Source organism: Eptesicus fuscus, chromosome 3, assembly GCF_027574615.1.
Source record: "Eptesicus fuscus isolate TK198812 chromosome 3, DD_ASM_mEF_20220401, whole genome shotgun sequence".
Lineage (NCBI taxonomy): Eukaryota > Metazoa > Chordata > Mammalia > Chiroptera > Vespertilionidae > Eptesicus > Eptesicus fuscus.
The window spans coordinates 88,893,770-88,915,843 of NC_072475.1; the positions used below are offsets into that span (position 1 = coordinate 88,893,770).

General features: G+C 38.2%; 1 protein-coding gene across 2 annotated transcripts; it reads left to right on the forward strand.

The window, feature by feature from the left end:
• The first annotated feature begins 221 nt into the window (after window positions 1–221).
• POU1F1 (POU class 1 homeobox 1) lies at window positions 222–15,750 on the forward strand. Of its 2 annotated transcripts, none has more exons than XM_008153330.3 (6): window positions 222–363; window positions 3,458–3,607; window positions 10,744–10,968; window positions 13,660–13,824; window positions 14,579–14,639; window positions 15,540–15,750. In XM_008153330.3, the coding sequence occupies exons 1-6, from the start codon at window positions 222–224 to the stop codon at window positions 15,748–15,750; spliced, it is 954 nt and encodes a 317-aa protein (XP_008151552.1). The 2 variants fall into 2 exon arrangements, with proteins under 2 accessions (XP_008151552.1, XP_008151553.1); XM_008153331.3 differs by having other exon boundaries at window positions 3,536–3,607.
• The last annotated feature ends 6,324 nt before the right edge of the window (window positions 15,751–22,074 follow it).

Consider the following 22,074-nt stretch of genomic DNA (forward strand, 5'->3'; position numbering starts at 1 on the left):
AGTTCAGATGATAAAGCAATACCCCTGGGAAAAGATGATTAAAATGTATAAAGGGCTTTCCCTGCAGTATAAATACCAGCACGCGCCCTCTTGGCGCTTCAGAGCCTTCCTGATGTATATATGCAGGTAGTGAGATTTGAAACAGCCCTTTGAGACAGTAATAGAATAAAACTCTGATTTGGGGAGCAACAATTCTCCTAACTTTTCTACTCACTGTGGGAATGAGTTGCCAACCTTTTACTTCGGCTGATACCTTTATACCTCTTAATTCTGAGTCTTCTGCAACTCTGCCTCTGATAATGCATCACAGCGCTGCCGAGTGCCTACCAGTCTCCAACCATACCACCAATGTGATGTCTGCAGGTACTGACCCCAATAACAGTCTGCCGGTGCCAGGCCTAAAGGTTTCCGAGTGGATGCTTTGGCTCTTGTTAATTCAGATATCTTTGCTACTTTTATTTTTCCTTTCAGTTTAATATGTTTAAAATTAAATATTAAGACTATTGAAGAAGTCAAAATATCTAAGAAAGTTTTCAAGAAATATTAGTAAGTGTAGTAATTTAACTTATTTTTGGTTTCATTATAAAGATGTTTTTTATATAGGTAAACAGTGAATTTGGCTATTTTTAATACAAAAAATTATTTTAATTGGATGTTTATAGATACAGAGCAAAACTAAAATTATTTTAATTGGACGTTTATAGATACAGAGCAAAACAGTGAATTTGGCTATTTTTAATACAAAAAAATTATTTTAATTGGACGTTTATAGATACAGAGCAAACTATAGTTTAAAATAATTTAGTGTTTTAAAGCAGTAATTTCTTTAACTTAAAAATTTGTTTTTTAGATTACATTTGCTACTATTATAAAACTAGCCAAATACTTCATCGTGAACACAAGTAAATGGTTCCCAATACCAACAATGGATTTCAAAGAATAAACTAATTAAGTAATTTTAATAAACTTACTTTTAGAATAATTCAAAACTCATAAATAAAAACTAGAAGCAATATATAACATTTAGAGCCCAGGAACTGAGTTAAATATTCTCAAGACTGAGTTCTGAAGAGACTTCAACCTCTAACCAAGTTTTAATATTTTCTTTACATAACTTTCTTAAATGAAAATTAAACTTGAAAATGCAAATAAATTGTCTGAAACACAAATAAATATGTTTTGTTAATGCATAATTCATTATTTAATTATATAGTAAAGTGTTTTAAAATAGAATTATAAATAGACTAAGTGTTGAGCTGAATAAATTTCTTCCATTAAATAGCAATGTGCTATGTTTATTTTCCACTTGTTTTGAAAGCAATCTAAATAAGGAAAATATTATACATTTAGAAATCAAAATTTGAGTTGGTAAATTCATATTCTGATTTAAATTATTTAGGCTTTATTTTATAATTAGTTAGATTTTAAATATATATGTAAATTCAGCATTAATCTTCAGCTGTATTTTAAAGAATATAGAAACTACATAGCTAGACTTTGGCAAAGTCATTAATGTTGAAATCTTTTTCACCTACCTAATATTATCATGATTTATCTTAAAAGGTAATAATGGGAGTATAGTGAAACATGTTTCTTGAAATCATAATAAAATATTTTAAACAAAAATATGTGCTATGAAATTTTAAACTATCACTAGCTAATTGTATATTTTTAATAATAGGGTTTTCTATAAATAGGGGATAGGAGAATAATATAATGTTTGTTTAATCTACTGTGTGAATATTATTTCAGAATGAAAATAAAATTTAGAATTTAGGTCATGATTTAGCAAGTTTAGACTCAAAACCCCATTTATTTTTAAGATGTATTTCTTTTTAAATAAATAAATAACGTATTTAACAAGTTAGCCTATCATTTATCCAACTGCTCAAAATCAGAGAAACAAAATGTATTTAAATTTTATAAAGTAAAAAATATATGATGAGTAAAAATGACCTAAATGTATTTTAAATGATAATAGCATTGAATTTATATTTTTTTATCAAATCACAATCATTTGTCCAAATAAGAATTAGAAATAATGGTTATAATAATAAGAGCTCTTGGGTATTTAATTTGTTTTGTGTTTATTTATTTAATTTTGTAATGCAGACCAAGGTTAGTATAATCATAATATAAAATGACTTTAGTTCTTTTTACTTGTCAATTGTAAAGTGGGGATTTATGCAGATATTTTAAAATATTAAGCATTATTCTATAGTTAGAGAAAAATGATTTACTTTTCTAGGAGACCTCATGGCTTTAATTACTAGATCGTATTTCAATATTTTCAAAAGATCCAAATTCCCTACTTTTTAATCTCTCTTATATATTTGTTCAAAAAGATATGCCTATACTATATTTATGAAAAGCAAATTCTATATTTAGGATATGAAGGAGAATAAGAAAATTAAATATGTGAAGAAACATTAATTAGTGTGAATATTCCCTGGTTTTAGTCATCTTTTTTTTTTCATGTTTAAAGCTTGATTTTAAAAAGTTTAGTAATTTAAATTTACTTTCAAAGTACACATTGACTCCATGAAGCATGTAACTATTTATGAACAAGTTTGTGTTTATGTGGTAGGTACAACCTTTATAGACATCACCACTCAACAATCAACCTTTTTTTTTGAGCAGCTTTATCATTGGAATTGTCAAATTGATTGTGTGGATGCAGAAATCTATGACCTCAAGGTTTCAACAGCAACATAAACACATCATACATTGTCACAGAGTTTGCACAAACCTCTAAATTTAGTGGGATTTTCATGATTGTATAGAATAGGAGCTTAGTTGCTGTGCCATTTCCTCTTTGATGGAAAAATATGTTAGCAGAATAACCAATATAAGAACAGTTCAAGAGTCCATTTCTGTAGTCATTCTTCCAGAGAAAGACCACTTTACATAATAATTTTAAGAGACTATTCTTCTAGCCGGTTTGTTACAATGTCTATATTGGATGAAGCCTGAACAAATTCTGCAACTCTCAATTAGCCAAGTCCAAATTGGTCAGTCATCTCCCTTACAGAGCATAAGATAATCAATAAAGGCTCTGTCCACTACTTGACAAATTTTAACCCCCTAGTTTTTTGTTTTGTTTTGTTTTAAAATATATTTTTACTGATTTCAGAGAGGAAGGGAGAAGGAGAGAGAGATAGAAACATCAATTATGAGAGAGAATCATTGATTGGCTGCCTTTCGCATGACCGCTACTGGGGATCCAGCCCGAAAACCCGGCATGTGCCCTTGACCAGAATTGAACAGACCCTTCAGTCCACAGGCCGATGCTCTATCCACTGAGCCAAACCAGCTAGGGCACCCCCTAGTTTTAACTTGCTCAGAAAATTTCCCCAAATGAAAACAAACAATTGTCATGTCAATTTAAGGATGGCATAAATGTGTATTTTTGAAATGAAATGAACATGTCTTGAATCATCATACATTTTCTTACCAGTCCCATCTATTTTGTCTTTGATTCAAACTTCTAAATGCTTGCGTACATATTTCCCGGTGACAACGTTGGAAAACACAGCAACCGGACTTCATTATTCTGTTCCTACCTGTCATTATGGAAATCAGCCATCAACCTACGGAGTGATGGCAGGTAAGAAAAGTTGTCTTTGTATATGAAATTGAGTTTGGGGAAACTTAGATGAATTTTCTGGGTCTAAGAGAATCTTGACCTGAAAGTTACATATGTTTCTTTTCTAAATAAATAAAACATCACTAGATCAAGACTATTTACTTATTGATGCTTGTCTGAGGCATTGAAAGCATATTTCTTATAAAGGGAAACATCTGACCAAAGGGATCCACTCATCATAAAACTCATGACTTAATTTTAGGTTATGGCCAAAGAAAACATTTTAATGGTTTTATATTTTAATGATTTAAATTTTTTTTTGTACACCTATTTTTTTAGACAATCCTTGATGTTTTATATTTATTCCTGCTTTGGGGAGAGAAATATTATGGGTGACAATAAGCTACTAAAGCTCCATGTGAGAATATATGTGTGTGTGTGTATGCGTGCACACATGTAAGACTGAGAAAGAAACTTTAGATAAAGGAATTTACCAATCTTTAATTTCTCAGTTTAAAACTAAATAAAGCATGAACACTTTAAATTAAAGTATTCCAGAACTAATTAGCTTCTCTTCAGTCTATGAAGCAGCATTCTGAGTAAGTTAGTACCGTCACCTTTATGGTAAAATGAAGACTGATGTTCTTAAATACTACCTGTAAATTCTAATGTCTCTTTTTAATTATTAAGAAATAAGGAAAACCATACTTTTTTCTTCCCCTTTGAAAACTGATCACTTGTGATTCAGACACTCAGTAGTTAATCAGTATTCATGGTTAATGAGAACAGCCCTCATTGATGAAAACCACATTCTTTATAAAACAGTACAATGACACGCGTTTAGCCTCTAGAGGTGCAGGCAGAATGCTTCCCGGGGCCTCCCCCGCATTTGATGATGAAGACAGGGATTGACAAGCACGTGGTCGGTCATGTGCTGCTCTTTCGGAGCAGAGGGCTTGCTTTTCATTCACAATTCCCCTGAAGCCAGGTGCAGCTTCATGCACCCTCAAAACCCAGCAACGGGCAGCGATGGACTGAAGTCAGCACAAAGATAAAATCAGCCACAGACCGAATACTGTAAGAGGGATTTTACTACCACCTTCCTTCCCACCAGATCAAGGCCAGTGCCTGCTGGCCTAGTGAGTTCCCAGCTGGCCTGAGAATTTCTAACATCCTTCCAGTTTCCAGGATTGGAGTGAACAAGCTCAGGCAGCTCAGACTGTGCTGGTGCAAGGTTCCTGGCAGGCACTCAGCAAACCCAGAGAGGCCCCTGGGAAAAACTTTAAAGTGATGCAAAGCCTGGGTTAGCAACATCAAAAGCAAAAATGTTACCCTAAGATTTGGAGATATCACTGTAGTCTTAAAACAAAATTAAATATGTTTGTTATGTCAAGAAAAAACTCCCCATAGCAAGCACAGAGATTATATTCAAATATATTTTGAGAGTGATATCATTAAAATGTGATATGCTTTCTAATTTGTTTGGATGTCACTATTTTGACATATAGTCAGTATTAGCATTTGCATCATGGCAGATGAAAGTCAGAGAATCTGAACTCTCCTGCCTTTATCCCCAGAGAAGCTACACAAATTGAGTTATAAAACACATGAATTCAGAAATAAGATAGTAGAGGTATAAAACACAAAAGAGAAGCCCGGTTATGTCATTTGAATTTTCTGAGTAGTCTCAAGGCGTTCATCAAATAAACCACCTCTACACAATCCATGGAAGCGTCTTATCATCAAGAACAAAGACAGTTCCCTGTCACTTATTCCATATAAAAGTGGAGCTACAGAAAGTGCTATATTTCAAAGGATGTGATATTGCTTTATTTTAATGTGGTTATTTTATTACCTATACTCTGATGCTTACATTTAGTTTGAGCATTTCATTAAATGAGCCACCCACTGAAAAGGAAAAGCTATAGCCAATATTTTGTTCAAGTTGGTAGGGAGGACATTAATTATCATATTAATTCACTGTGCCTCCTGGTGCAAACAGACAGACTAATTGGGAGCAATGAGTTAGCCACACCATAAACTAATTTTGAGCCCTGTTCAAGCCATTCACATCTTTAAGTTTCAGTCTCTTCATATTTAAGTTGTATAGATATCACAACTCTATTAGAGTTGAGTTGGGGCTAATTTTTACCAACTCGACCTGTCTTTCTCTTGATCTTCTCTTCAGATACACTTGCAGCTGAATTCCTTCTTCAGTCTCTTTACTTCTGAGAATTTAAATAAATTCAACAGCCTGCAGTATTGATAAGAGCAACCAGGGAATTATAAATGCTATTCAACATGTCTCCTAAATAATCAAAAAATAAAATAACAGCCAACACTCTCAAAACTTTGAATCTTGGGGGTCTGGAATCGTTTCACTTCTCCAGTTTCCTAAACTAGGTGAAAGTTAGGAAGCAAGCTCAGTGGACTCTCCGCCCTGCCTGCCCGCCCACACCCACCTGCCGGTGAAACTGAGCAAATCAGCTCCATGGTACCGCATGCTTAACCCAGCAGGGTTATATTACATAATGCCCAAACCAAGACCTGGTAAGAGAGTCCTTGTTTAAAAACTAATTTTAAGAGGGAAGCAAAATAGCTGAGGTTGGGGAATCAACCAAGAACATGAATGCCCATTTTGCTTTCATGAGTAGATAATAAAGAAAAGATGACTATGGCTGAAAGTGCCCACTTTAGTTGACATAGAGAAATAGCCTACTTTGGAGCTCATCTCTTCATTCTCAAATTTTCTGTCCTCCCCCCACCACCCTGCCCCCCAACTTGTTCTGGTTGTGTTGACTCTGAGGGAAGGAGTAATTCTGAAGATCTTTTGCCTCTGAATCTTGAAGGACCTCTCAGTGGCTGCAAGCTGACGTATTTTCCCTGTTTTTTAGTCTCTGTTGTAGCTACTCAAGTGGTGACGGTAGCAGAAAAGCAGCTACAGGCAATCTGTAAACAAATGGGCGTGGCTGTGTTCCAAATAAACTTAATTTACAAAGCCAGGCAGAGGACCCCTGCTGTACATGGATAGGATTTACCAGTACCCAAAAGAGAAAAGGTCACAATTCAAACTTAGGATTTTCTTCACCTTGTCATGCACGGGGGGGGGGGGGGGGAAAGAAAATAGAAATATTCAAATGCACATTCTTGTGTGTCTACAACAAGGCAGAGCATTTTGCTTTGTTTCTCTATTTCCTGTGTTTGTTCCTTTAAGGCTTCAAGCCCCGTGACCTCAGAGACATTGTCAGCATCTGTCAGAGCCACATGCTGCAGGAGAGCAATTCGCCCGGGTGCCACGGTACATTGAACCAGCGCCCTGCAAGGCGAGCCCTCCTCATCCCCATTGCCTGCCTTAAAGATTCACCTCTGTCCCCCCACACAGAGACACATATGGAGCCATTCAGCAAGGCTGTAGTAGACTCATTTGCAATGTGAAAATATAGCTGGGCTGTGAAGAATAGGCAGGCACTTCCAAGCTATTTAGATGAGCGCTTGTCTAGGCTTACAGACAACCTTGCTTTATTAATGTCTGGGAAGTTGAATATGAGACTCACCATTGTACAGGAGTCACGGCATCTTCTACCTTGCCTTTTCCCTATCCAGGCTTTAGAAATATATATATATATTATATATATATATATATATTATATATATACTAGTAGCCCGTTTGCACGAAGATTCGTGCAATAGACTTTCATTCACCTGGCTGCCTGCACCAGTTTTCTGCCGGCACCGGGGACCCAGGCCTTGGCTGTGGCCACCGCCTTCTACCTTTTTTCAGGATCCCGGCTTGGCCCTGGGCGGTGGCCTTGGGCTCGGCTGCACCCAGCGTCCCTGCGACCCGATTGCAGGAGCAAGCCGACCCCCCAGGTCGGCTCGCTCCTGCGATCGGAGCAGGCACCCCGCTGGCGCCCAAGGCCGGGAAAGCCCCGGGCGGCTTTCCCGGCCTTGGGCTCCGCCACACCCCAGCTTCCCTGCAACGGTTTCCTGGTGGGCGTGGTTGATGGGCGTGGCTTGGGCGTAGCGAAGGTGCGGTCAATTTGCATATTTGTCTATTATAAGGTAAGATATAATTTAAAATGATGTTTTATTGATTTTAGAGAGGAAGGGAGAGAAAGAGAGAGATAGAAACATCAATGATGAAAGAGAATCATTGATTGGCTGCCTCCTGCTCAACCTACACTGAGGATCGAGCCCACAACCTGAGCATGTGCCCTGACCAGGAATCGAACTGTGACCTCTTGGTTCATAGGTGGATGCTCAACCACTGAGCTATGCCAGCGGGGGCAAAGCTTTAGAAATATTTTTAAAATATCTTGCCACATATACCATACCGATCACCCCCTTCTCTCCTCCAAATACAGGATCAGGTAATAGAAAATATACTGTGTTTGGCTGTGCTTATGACTCATTATGAATTTCTGTTTAGAGTTAGTTCCAGAAAAACTGTGTCCCTGTGGATAATTGCGGATACTCTTACTTAATGAAAAATAAAGATATATCACACGTTTTCCTTTTTGCTCTGGATGCCAAGCCTTTGAACATGGCATTTCCTGTGCACTTTTCAGATTCATGATCAAATTTACTTTTTAAATGTTCATTTTCCAGATAATTTAAAATGTATAAAAGTACCTTTAACATTTTCTGGAAATAGAGATGGCCCACTTCTAATATTTTAATAAATAATTATAATATTTTTGTCTGAAAATATTTGTTTTAATGTAGAGAAATGTGTTTAAACTGCAGAAGTCTTTCAAAGAAAGAATTTGATCTACCTGAGTAGAGATTTTGATGGGGTTTATTGCAATGTTCATTGGACTTTAGTGCTAGTTTCAACTGTATAGTTAATTCATCATGGCACCCAAGAAAAGTTATTTAATTTACTTTTACTTAAGTTTCCTAAATTTTAAATTTTGGGTAAAAAAGTTATAAATTCTTCCTACCTCATTTGCTTATATAAGAATAAGAAAATGAGAAAAGTGTAATGAACCCAGCACGAGGTGTCCCAGAAAGCTTGTAGCAGTGTGTGACTATGATCAGCAACAAAAATGGAATAGTCAAGATTGCTAACTAAGTCAGACCTTAGGGCATCTCCTGTAAAATATATGCAAAGATTACTTATGTAAAATAAACATAATTTGACATAAGTTAAATGAGTTATCTAAAGTACCTTAAAATACATTAAATGTTCAAAATCAAACAGCAGCTTGATTTTCTTGTCTCTGCTTTTATTGTTTCTCAGAGTATTTCATCATTAAGTGTGTTAAGTTGCATTTGATATTTCTGAGTGATGAAAAAAGTATAATTCTTTAACATATAAGAACCAACTCTGAAAGCATAAGCGAAAGAAAAGTCTTGAGATAAATATTAAGTAGATGCTAAAATAAATGTGATGAGTTTTCTTCTTGTATGTGTGAATCTTTCTTTTACTTCAACTAACAAAAAATCCGAAATGAATAGAAAGCTAAAAATGAATCCCAAAATTAATAAACATTTCCAAAAGTAAACTATGTAACAAATTAAACGTTGATACAATTGCTCTGAACATTTTTATCTTGTTTGATGAGTTTAATATCCATTAAAGCATTAATTGGATGATTAACTGACTTTTTAAAAAGTAAAACTGGATAATTTGGGTTTGTAAAGTACCATGGAAAATTTTAGATAGAAATTATTTCTTTCAAATATTTTTCATACCTGTGAAACAGCTAAATTTATTTTATGCCTTTTTGTTTAATCTCTCACTTATATGTCTATTTTGCTTCAGAAAATGAATACAGTCTATTGGATAGGGGTCCACTTTATAATTACATATTCTCATATAAATAATAGCTGACAATTTGCTGACTTACACTATTCTGTTACTCATTACATATTGATATATTAATGTAAGATCTTAATATTCTGGCAAAATGTATTATTACTCATGTTTTTGATTTGTGAATTTATTTATGAAGAAATTATAAGTAGTAAACACTCAATGTATATTTTCAGTGTTTCCAAGAATTATTATTGTATATAGTCAGTAGTAATTTATTTTCAGTTTAAATATTTATTAATACTCAGAAACATGATTAATTACTAAATATTTTATTTATATCAAAGCATCTTGGTTATACATGTGTTATTAAATATAAATTGAAGTGAAATATCTACAATTAAAACATAATGGGTTGACGAAGAAAACAAAAATAAAATATCTGGGAATTTGGCTTATATTCTCTCACCCAAGCTCCCCAACTGAGACAGACTCTTCTCTACTAATGAAGAATGAAATCTGGAAGCAATTTAAAAATTTTTACATATTTTAGTTTTTGTGATTTATTATTTAACCTACTCAATCAACACAATGCTTTATTATTCATAGGTGATTGCCTGTCATATCTAGAATTGCACTCTTCCTTGTCACTTATTTTTGCTTCTTAAAAATTATCAAGAATAATTTCACTATACTGAATCCTTTTCAAAAGAATCTTGTTGCTGACTTTTTAATAGAACTTTAAAAATTACCTTTTGTTAATGTCTATTCACTCCTCAAATATATTTAAAACATATTAATGTAGTTTATGTTCTCATAATTCTCTTTTTATCTGCTCTTGTTACATTTTAAAAAGACATAATTATTTCTCTGTGAAGTTAAACGTTTATTGATAAAACAGTCGGGCTTCTCACTATTCTAAAATCAATTTTCTGATCCTAAGAAAACTTTTCAGCATAGCACTTAACCATGTCACTTGATTATAACAACCATCACAGATTATTTGTTCAAATGGATTAAGATAATAGAGATCAAAATACACATTCTGCTAGAGTTGAACCTCAAATTCCCAGGAATGGGTGTCTTGTTTAGAAAAGAAAATGGTGAAAAACTTACACTTCTGAAAGTATTTGCTTATTTCTGTTTTAAATACTTGCAATTCCAGGCTTATTGTCTTTGGCATTATCTTTGCTTTCATTGCTCTGGGGAAGGTGGGAAATAAATAATCACATTTATACTAAGCTACTCTGACTTCAGACCACTGAATGGCAGTTACCTCTTTTAGAATCCAGACTGGCTGTAGCAGGATAATGGGCTCTGATGGGCAAAACCCTTGCTTGTATAGAAATGGCGGGTAGCTACAAATGGCCCTTTATTTTCTTTCTTTGTTTCCTTACAGGCAGCTTAACCCCTTGTCTCTATAAGTTTCCTGACCACACCTTGAGTCATGGCTTTCCGCCCATGCACCAGCCTCTCCTGGCAGAGGACCCCGCGGCCCCTGATTTCAAGCAGGAACTCAGGCGGAAAAGTAAATTGGTTGAAGAGCCAATAGACATGGATTCCCCCGAAATTCGAGAACTTGAAAAGTTCGCCAATGAATTTAAAGTTAGAAGAATTAAGTTAGGTATGCACTTGGTCTGCAGATCTTTATTGTATTACTGTTCCATCTCTTCTATTCTGCTCAAAAGTCCAAGCCAGTTCTCATTCTACATCTCTACTGTGGATTTAATTAGTCCAAGTGTGAAAATCCTACAAAAATCTGTATTTCCTTGTAAATTTTTGATAGCCAAAATACATAGATTTTTAAATTAATGGCACTTATTTTCAACTTAACCACCTCAAATTAGCTTAGAAGTGCCCAGTTTTCTCTACACAGTATTTTATTTGAACTTTTGAATAGATGATGCATTCATATTATTCAAAGTCATATAAGAATATAAATAAAACATATCCCTTTTGCTTAACTTTCCTGTTTTTCAATTTTGTTAGTATCTTGTGTATCTTTTTAGAGGTATTTATGCATATATAAGGCAATACATATTTTTATTTCTTCATATAGATTTTTTATTTAACTATTTTAGAAAGACAATTATTTATTTATTTATTTATTTATTTTCTCACCCAAGGATATTTTTTCCATTGATTTCTAGAGAGTAGGAGGGAGAGAGAGAGAAAAACATCAATGTGAGAGAGACACATCACTGGTTGCCTCCTACACTCACCCTTACCAGGGCTGCGGAACCAAGGTGTAGGCCCTGGACAGGGAACTGAAGTAGAGAACCTTTGGTCTGAGGGCCAACACTCATCACTGAACAACCAGCCAGGGCTTTATTGTTTGTTTGTTTTTCTTTTTTTAAGCAAGAGAGGAAGGGGGAAGGAGAGAGAGAGAAAAAAACACATTGATGTGACAGTGAAACACTGATTAATCAATTGCCTCCTGCACACCTCTTACCAGGGATGGAGTCTGAAACCTGGACCTGTGCCCTAAACAGGAATCAAACTGGCAACCTTTTGGTGCACGGGATGACGCCCAACCAACTGAGCCACTCCAGCCAGCTTTCTTTTTTTTTTTTCTTTTTTCTTTTTTTTAAATATGTTTTATTGATTTTTTACAGAGAGGAAGGGAGAGGGATAGAGAGTTAGAAACATCGATGAGAGAGAAACATCGATCAGCTGCCTCCTGCACACCCCCCACTGGGGATGTGCCCGCAACCAAGGTACATGCCCCTGACCGGAATCGAACCTGGGACCCTTGAGTCCGCAGGCCGATGCTCTATCCACTGAGCCAAACCGGTTTCGGCCAGCCAGGTTTCTTTTTAAAAAAATGAATATGTCATATTCCATTTTACAATTTATCTAACCAGTCCTCTACTGATGGTAAATTTATGTGTGGTCTCTGATATTATTCTGTTAAAAACAATACTACAGTCATTAACTTCATAAATGTCATTTTGCACCTGTACAAATATATGTGCAGGAAAAGTGTTAGAAACAAAATTGCTTGATCAAAGCGTAGGAGTACTTGTAATTTTGATAGATGTTGTCAAACCTGTCTGTGTAGGCATTGCACCAAATGTTACGGCCCTCATGAGTGTCTCTTGTAAGGGTCCCTCAGATCTCCAGGAAGGCAGGGGTGCTTTGTTGTTGGTTTGTTTGTTTGCTTTTGTTTTCTCCTTAATGACATATCCTCAGTACTTAGAACAGGGACTGACACATAGGATGATTAAATAGTTGTTGAAGGAAAAAATGCAATTAATCTTTTAGATCTTTGCAAATCAAATAGCTCAGTCGTACCTCATGGTAGTTTCTGTCATGTGTTTGACAGTCGTTTGCAATTTTGTTTCTGTGAATTGTTTGCTTTCTATTGAAAAGTGTTTTTAACAAAATAGCTGAAACAACTAACCTTGATTTAAATTCATGAAACAGTGACTTTTTTAAAAAATGAATTGAAAATGATAGTTCAAACCTCTGCAGTTGTGGAATGAACCATAGGTTATTTTGTAATAATATTTATCAATGGGTGTCGTATGTAACCACTTTATGCATACAGGTATATAGCCATAGGCCCTGAATTAATATGCAGTTACAATATGCAATAAGCATGGCAGTAGGCAATTTATAACATTCATTTGCAGTTTGATATATCTATTGCTGTGAATGGTTCAAATTCAATATTGATGGTTCATAGCAACTTGTACTCTAAAAATGTTCCAGACAGTCAATGAGAATCTTTCGCCAGGAGATAGAAGCATTACCAAATGAGGCAATAAATGTGTTTGGAGGTGTTTATAAAATGTTGGGTGATTAAAGTCTCATAATAGACATGTTTTTAGGGAAAGTAAGCATAATGTTTAGTTTTACTTGGTACCCTTCAACCTATAGTTGATTTTTTTCAGTCTTAACAATTGAGATAAAAATATTTATGATAAAGCACCATTTATTTTATGCACTATATTCAATATACAATAGACTTTTGAGCATATTCATCAGATATTTAATAACAATAACAAAGAATACAAGAATTTTTAAGTATCTGATGACACATCTCTCCAATCTGGTTAAAAATTATGAATGGCGGATATTCCTATCTGAATGATTTTGACTTCTAGAAAAAATAATTAACTAGAAATAATATTTTTTGAAGTACTGGGCAATTTTACACTGACCCTTACAAAACAATTATAACTTGCCAGCAAATATTTGCTTAAAAGTGGTATGGAACAATTGACAGAGATTCGCAGATGTATGCAATCTTGCACCAAAAGGAATGACTCCTGAAAGCTGAAGCTAATGGGCCTTCATTTTCCTTTCGCAGGGTACACCCAAACAAACGTTGGGGAAGCCCTGGCAGCTGTTCATGGCTCGGAATTCAGTCAAACAACTATCTGCCGATTTGAAAACCTGCAGCTGAGCTTCAAAAATGCATGCAAACTAAAAGCAATATTGTCTAAATGGCTGGAGGAGGCTGAGCAAGTGGGAGGTACTAAAGCTGCATCTCTGAAGGCTCTGGGACGTTTTAACCTAAAAGCAGTGGCACGAGTGGTAGGAATAACGCTAAAGCGAGAGGTCTGAGGTTTAGTGTTGTGTGGGTTTTTTTCTTTGAGATGAAGAATAACTGTCTTGTTTCATCACACTGAAAGAAAGGAAGGCTAATGCAAGTGCAGGAATAAATTTACTGCGATGGTGAATGATGCGAGGGAAAGCTGCATGAGGATTGGCTTTCTAGACTGTGTGGCATAGATGAGAAGTGGTGAAATAAAAACTTTTAAAGGCACTCAGACTTTTTTCTTACCTTCATGCTATACGGTAGTGATTGTACATGCAATCATTTTTATAAACTAATACTAGTGTAACCAGAGCATTTGCACACACAAGTCTTCCAAGTGAATAGCACAAGCAATTGTCAGATGAGCGATTTAATGTGAGAAAATGATCTACTTATACTAATATGTCAAGGCTGGATAAAGAGCCAAGTTTGAGAGCAAGCGTTCCAACAAAAGCAAATAGAGATATGATTTATAGACAATTGTCTTTTGCAAAGTTAGTATTTGTTTCTGTATTAACATTGTTATCTAGGGCTTGTAATACAAAATGTCACAGGTTGCAAAAAAATTAAAAGATGTATGGTGATTTTATTTTGCATAGCTTTACAATGAACATTTGAAATCCAAATCTGAGTTGTTGTTTTAAACCCTACTTAGTTTCTGTCATTCTCTCTCTTTTCCCCACTACAGCTTTATACAATGAAAAAGTGGGAGCAAATGAAAAGAAAAGGAAACGGAGAACAACTATAAGGTATGCTTTTAAGGTATTAAATGTCTCTAGAGGGAGAAAATGATATTTTACAAATGGAATAAGCTTTTAGCATAATATAGGTGCAACGTAACACATAAATTTAAGGTGGATATAGCCAGTTGAAAAATACAAAATACATTTTTAAAAGCAGATTTTAATAACTTAATAGTAAGAAGTGGAGAGCTATTAATTTTAAACATTTGTTAGAATACTATGTATTGTTTGATTCAAGAACACTTTTGCTCTAAAAGTTTTGAATAAAACAGAAACTGAGCAATCATTTCTAAAAATAGTGACTATTCCAGCTTTCCTGCTATATATAAGTCTTGCTCTGGCTATATGGCATTTGTATTATTAAAAATAATAAAACTAGAAATCAGTATTTTAGAATCTTAAACTCCAAGGTGACTTCTTACAATTGAAACCAGAAAGATTGTTGTTGATTTTTTTTTTTTTTTGTAATCTCCATGAGGCTCACAGAGGAAATGCTAAAATGTAGGTTTTGTTTTGGTTGGTTAGTTGTTCACTGAACATTTCATCTATTGTAAATGACAAATGATTTCTGCGGGACATTTAAGTAGAAATGCTACAGAAGTGTTCCTTTCCTTCTCAGGAAGTCAGCGCCCTCTTGTGGTGCAAAGCGGGATAAACATAGAAAGTCTGTTCCTCTACTTATTTCTTCCAGTGACTGGTAATGAACGGTACCCTGCATAAGACAAGTACCTAAAAATATGATACTTGTATCTTTGTTGAAGAGTTTTAAAATGTTTTAAGAGTCCTTGAGTTTTCTTTTCATGTTAATATTTAAAAATTCAACCTAATTTAATTTTGATCTGCCAAAAACATAAACTTACCCTGTCTCTCCACCCCCGCCGCCTGCTCCCCAACTCGGTCTCCCAGTATTGCTGCAAAAGGTGCCCTGGAGAGACACTTTGGAGAACAGAATAAACCCTCCTCTCAAGAGATCATGAGGATGGCTGAAGAACTGAATCTTGAGAAAGAAGTAGTAAGAGTATGGTTTTGCAACCGAAGGCAGAGAGAAAAACGGGTGAAAACAAGTCTGAATCAGAGTTTATTTGCTATTTCCAAGGAAAATCTTGAGTGCAGATAAGATTTCCTATTGTGTAACTGCAAATTTTTCTATTTTTTCATTCTTTTCTGTTCTCCAACACAAATAGAAATTAGTTATTTGGTTGGCTTCAAAAATCATTCTATATCAATAACTTTGCAGAAGCTTTTCTTTTCTACATTCTAAAACTTCAATTTAAATTATTTTGATGAATTATTTTCTTTAAAATAATTATTCTCAGAGGCCACATTGTACATTTTAAGCAAAAGATACTAGCAAAAGTAAAACGACTCCTTCTCTCCCAGTCTCTCCCTATTTATCATCTATCTGAACACACACGCACACACACAACACACACATACACGCACACACACATACACATGCACACACACACAAGTGTGCACAGAGGTCTTTTAAATGTTCCTTTTCCAAAGGCTGTATGTTAGCTAATTGATTCAGAGTAATGTCACATAGTTAAAGAATATCACCAGAGAAAATCCAATTAGATGATTCCTTAGCCAATGTCCTGCTTATCATCAGCTTTAATGGTTGGCTTCAACTCAAGTTTTGCACTTAAGAGCCAGAGGTGCCTTAGAATTTTATTATTGCATTTATGAATAAATCTTAATCAGAAGTGACACCTCGGAAACTAACATGTGATGGCACAGTACCCAAAAAAGTGTTTCAATAGAGATTTGTTGAAACGTTAATTTATGACCTTTGCATTATTCCTAGACACTGTTTTGATGGTTAGCTATAGAAAATACGCTTTATTGATTCCTGAGCCACAAACTGCTGTTCTGTAAGCTGCACGGGTGCAGGGGAGATGTCTGCTTGTTTGCTGTTGTTTCTCCAGCACCTTGGAAAGCATTTGCTTACAGCGGGCGTGCATTCTTTAATTTCATTCATTAATGATTTGTTCATCGTTAAGTGAAGGAAGGGGTGTGCTGTTAATAGTGATTACAAACTTGAAAGGTGATTAAATTTGATAATGTGATTTATTTTTTACATTTCATAACCCAAAAATCATCTGGGTCCTCATCAAAAAAGACTATCATTTTTTGTTTAACTAATTAGAATATAATTTATTGTTAATAGTTTGATATATTGAGGTTTTGAATTCAGAGAACTGTAGCTCAAGAAACATTTAATCTATAAGAATGTACTGCTTTGAAACTTTCAAGTAGAAGCAAACTGTAATGTAATATCAATATCAAATAGTGACATTTTGCATTTTGAGTGTAAATCTGCTGGCAATGTTTATCTAATTTATTTTATATAGCAAAAATTGGAACAATTAAAGCAAATTTTATTATTTAGAATGCTTACAAAATTATACTGTCTGGTCTCTTATTTTTGTGTGACATTAATAAAGACCAAGTATTATACAGGTATTCTATTTAGGTCATATATGTTTGTGTACACATAATCACTGTCAATTGGATGATAAAATCTTTGATATATTAACAAAAAAAGTTTTCAGGGGCCTGATCACTTATGCTTAAGTACACAGCTAGCACCCAGAAGGTGTTCAATGCAATCTATATATATAATGGAGGAATATGCAAATTTGTCCCGGATGCCATCACATCACGGCCATTCTCAGGGTGGGCAGGGCTGCGGGGCTGTGGGGCGGGACTCTGGGTCTAGCACAATTTCGTCCCGCCCAGGCAGACTCCCCCGTGGCCCCGCAGCTGAATCCCAATGCCCACCTGGGATTTACTAAACTTTACTGGAGCTGCTCCCCACACCCCACCCCCTGCCCGAGACCACGCTGCCCACAGCAGGGCACCCCGGCAGCGTCCTGACAGGCAGGTGGGTGGCTGGGGAGAGCGGAGTGGGGCGGGGGCTGCAGGGAGCCAAGCTCCCGGGGGTCTGAGGAGAGCGCCTGACAGGAGCCCCGACTGCAAAAAAGGAAGAGGAAGCTTCAGCGAAGGGGCCGGCCAGGAGCCAGGGCCAGGGGTCCGCAGGGGCGCAGACAGGCCTCCGCCTGAGGGGCGGCTCCCGGGCGAGTGCCGCAGCTTCGGTGAAGCGGCTGGCCAGGAGGTTGGGGGCCGAAGGGGCGCAGAGCGGTGCCGAGGCAGGGTGCACAGGAGGGGGCTCCAGCCAGGGCAGGGGTCCGGCGGGTGGGGATCTGCTTCACCCGTGGAGGGCGAGGTTCTGTAGTGGCCCCAAGACACGGCTGGGCCCGGCAGGGAACAAGGGCGATGACTGCTGGCATGGAAGGACGCTTGGGCAGAGGGTGCGGACCCGTAGCCCTAAGGCTGCAAGCGCAGTCAATTCCCCCAAACCCCCCCCCCACCCGCACCCTGTCCCCACGCTAATCCGGCGCTGGGGGTACCCCAGGCAGGCTGCAGGCATGGCGTCAGCCAGAGGCAAAGGTCCTGGCTATCCCTGGCCTAGAGAGATCCGAAAACCTCAGCAGTGACCAAAGGCCAAGACCGAGTGGAAAGGTCCCTGCTGGCGTTTATGGCTCTAAGTGCCAGGAGGAGGCGGAGCGTCTTGAACCTGCAACCCTGGCATCTGCACACCAAGCCTTGGGGCACACCACGTGGGTGGCGCCTGTGGGTGAAAGGGGGAGAGCAGGGAGCTGGGGTGTGGAGCTGGGGGGGCCTAGAGTCTTTGGGAGCAGCCCCCACACCTGCCCCCCTGGCTGTGGCGTCTGGGCGTGGGGAGAGCCGCCTGCTGAGGTTGCTGTGACCCGAGCGCTCTGGCCGCCAGGCCCTGCTCCCTGCCCAAATCCAGATTCCGACAGGTGAGCGAGTTTCACCAACTCCCAGCCTCAACACTCCCCAGCTGCAGGGGTGGCGGGAAGCCAAGCGCTGGCCTGCAACACGGCGTGCTGGGGACCACCGCACACCCTGGTTTCCTACACCGGCTCCTTCAGCTGCCCCCTACCCCACGCCCCGCTCAGGCTTGGTCAAAGCCCCTGGTCGGCTCTGCTGCTCGCCTTCCAGGTGTGGCTAGCCCTGGGCTGACTGGCTATGCGCTCAGAGAAGCAGCTGCCACTGGGCTTAGTTAAATGAGAGAAATCAAAGAGCCGGTCACCAGGAGGTGCATTGATGGGTCCCACAGTGCAGCAGGTCTGGGTGAGGCTGCGTGGCATGGGTTGGGGCCGGGGGACCTGAGGCCATGACCCCTGCCCCGGCACTGGGATGTGATGCTGCGTCCCCCGCTTGGTGGGGCTTGACAGGGGTGGGGCCGGCCAGGTCTTGGTGTTGCCCAATGAGGGTGGGGCCAGCCAGACACTTCTATTATAGAGAAAGGGCAAATAGCAATATTAAAATATTCCCTCTAATTAATTCCCTTTTAATGTGCATGAATTTTGTGCACTGGGCCACTAGTCCTATATAATAAAAGTAATATGCTAATGATATGCTAATGATATGCTAAAGCTGCTCAACCACTCGCTATGATGTGCACTGACTACCAGGGAGCAGTCAACTGGTCAAACAGTCTCTATGACGTGCACTGACCACCAGGGGACAGATGCTCCAACCGGTAGTTAGCTTGCTGCTGGGGTTCGGCCGATTGGGACTGAACTAGATGGGCCCGACACAGCCTGGAGTCCTCCTGCGGTCCCTCCCTGGCCCGATCGTGCACCAGTGGGGTCCCTCAGCCTGTCCTGCATCCTCTCGCAATCCGGGACCCCTCGGGGGATGTTGGAGAGCTGGTTTCAGCCTGATCCTGCAAGTGACTTCCCTCGGGAGGGTGCCAGATGCAGGGCTCATGGCTGGTGAGCACTGCTGCAGCAGCTTGAGCCTCTCCAGATTGGGACTGATTGGGCGTGAGCCCACAGCAGGCACAGTGGGGCCGGGATGAGTGGGAGTTGCAGGTAGGAGCTGCAGGTGGCATTGGACTGCGGGTTTCAGCCCGATCTCTGCAGGCCACCCAGAGGGACCCCACCCGTGCATGAATTCGTGCACTGGGCCTCTAGTATACATATAAAGGCTTTTCTTATTCAAGAGAAAATTCCAAATTATTCTGCTATCTAGATTTCTAAGTTCCTTCTCTTGACAGATCACCTGCTTAAAACATAAATTAATTGGGGAAGGGAATTCTTTAGTTTGCAAAAGGCAGGGCAGGATGCACATATATACCTGCATACATAAAAAAAATATATATATATATATATATATGACTACCATATATATATGCTGAGTGGCCAGATTATTATGATCTCTGAACACATAATAATCTGGCCTGGTGCATGAATTTGTGCATGGGTGGGTCCAGCCAGCCTGGCCAGGGGGAGGGGACATGGGCAGTTGGCCAGCCTGCCTGCTGATCAAACTCCTGGTTGAGGGAACAATTTGCACATTAGCCTTTTATTATATAGGATATAGATTGAGTGGCCAGATTATTATGCGTTCAGAGATCATAATAATCTGGCCACTCAGTGTATGTGTGTGTGTGTGTGTGTGTGTGTGTGTGTGTGTATCTTTGAAACTTGCAAATAGAAGCAAAATGTAATGCAATATAAATCTAGACAGTGACTTTTTTGCACTTTAAGTATGAATCTACTGGGAATGTTTAATCTGACTTTGTATAACAAAAACAAGCATGTATATATGCTTAATTATCACATATATATATTTATACCATATTATTATTCACTTATAAGGTCACTCTTTTCAAGTTTAGATACAACTAGCATTGGGAACCGATTTTTCTCCCTAAAAGGGATTATTTTAAATCAGTATTTAATATTGAAATAGTAATTCTTTTTTCTTTTTATCTTTATTGGTGAAAGTATTACGTATGTCACTCTTTTCCCCCCATAGACCCTTTCTAGCCTGCCCCCGCCCCAGCCCCAGGCCTTCACCACACTATAGTCTGTGTCCATGGGTTATGCATATATGTATACAAGTTCTTTGGTTAGTATCTTCCCACCCACCCATCCTCCAGGACCTTCCTTCTAAGATGCAACAGTCTGTTCCATGCTTCTATGTCTCTGGATCTATTTTGTTCTTCAGTTATTTTGTTCATTACATTCCACAATTGCGTGAGATCATGTGATGATACTTGTCTTTCTCTGACTGGCTTATTTCACTTAGCATAATACTCTTTACTTAGCTAGTCAAAAATTAGTTTAGTAAATGCACTGGTATTTACTATCAACTCATTTGTATTACTTAGTTTTAGTTATATTTTCTAACTTATTGATATATTTTAAAAATATATAAGATTGTTAATGTTATTTAGAATCCTAAACTGTAATTAAATAACAATGTAAATTACTGTGTAGTATCTATGTGTTCCTTCTTTCAGGAGTCAACACCAAAAGCCTACTTTAGCCATACAGCCTCTCGATCTGATGTTCTTGTGAGCTCTTCCATGGAGATCTTCAGGATTTAGTAGAGTAGTCCATTAAAATGGAAAAATCTATTTGTCACTTGTACTGATTGGTACATTCAACTTTATGGGGTAGAAGTGGCTGAAAAACTCATTCACAGAATTGACCTTTTCATCTCTAAAGGTGGAAAGATTTATTTAGTTAAAGAAATATGTTGAGTGTTTGGGGATGGGAGGAGTGTGTGTGTGTGTTTTCAAGTTCTTGGGAGGATGGTGGAGGCTGGGGAGGGGAGTGTGTATCTGAAATCGGACTTCACAATCCTCAGGCTTCCTCTAAGGCAAATTCAATCCAATTGGCTCTTGAAGGAATTAAGGTGAGTCCTTTGTGGGACTCAGCTTCTACAGGGAGGAAATTAGAAAGCAGATTTGTTGTTCTATGGCTGCAAACACCTCTTCATGCAGAGTAATACCAGCAAAGGAGAAAGTCATCATAGGTCTCTTTTCAGACCTGGACACACACCATTTTAGTTTGGGAGTGTCTGAAAAGGAATACATATTTAAAATAGGCCCAGGCAATCCGGCTAGTGTGGCTTCTGGGCTAGAAAGGAATGTGCATGTGGCCAAGGCGAGAGTGCAGGCTTCCCCTAAAGGTGTTCAGATGCAAGTAATAAAATACGTGTCACTGTGCATGTCACATACTATACAGCCCATTGGCTGCCAGATTCCCCCTCCAATCTATAGGGTCACAATACTAAGCCCCTTTCCACCAGGCCATGCCATAACCAGGCACTCCCCTCAGGCATTCTCTGACAGAAGGTCATCCTAGGTTTTCAAAGAGTAGGGCCTATTATTAGTATTGACACCCTTCTACCACATTCAACTTCTTTGATACTCTGACATCGCCATCCACAAATAGGACACCACACAATGTGAACTGGGCTGCATCCTCTTTAGTAATAGAAAGTGGTACACTCTTGTGCTCTTTCCATTGGTAACCTCTTGTTGGAAAAAGTTGCTAAAGAAACACTTATGCCAAAAATGGGAAGTTAGGGAAAGTTTTAAAAGAAGTAA

What these genes read in the sequence shown, in the direction of transcription:
- POU1F1 (XM_008153330.3), top strand. Translation starts at nt 222, where the DNA reads ATGAGTTGCCAACCTTTTACTTCGGCTGATACCTTTATACCTCTTAAT. An exon ending in GGAGGCTGAGCAAGTGGGAG is followed by an intron (nt 13,825 to 14,578) that starts GTACTAAAGCTG and finishes TCCCCACTACAG; the next exon opens with CTTTATACAATGAAAAAGTG. An exon ending in AAACGGAGAACAACTATAAG is followed by an intron (nt 14,640 to 15,539) that starts GTATGCTTTTAA and finishes TCGGTCTCCCAG; the next exon opens with TATTGCTGCAAAAGGTGCCC.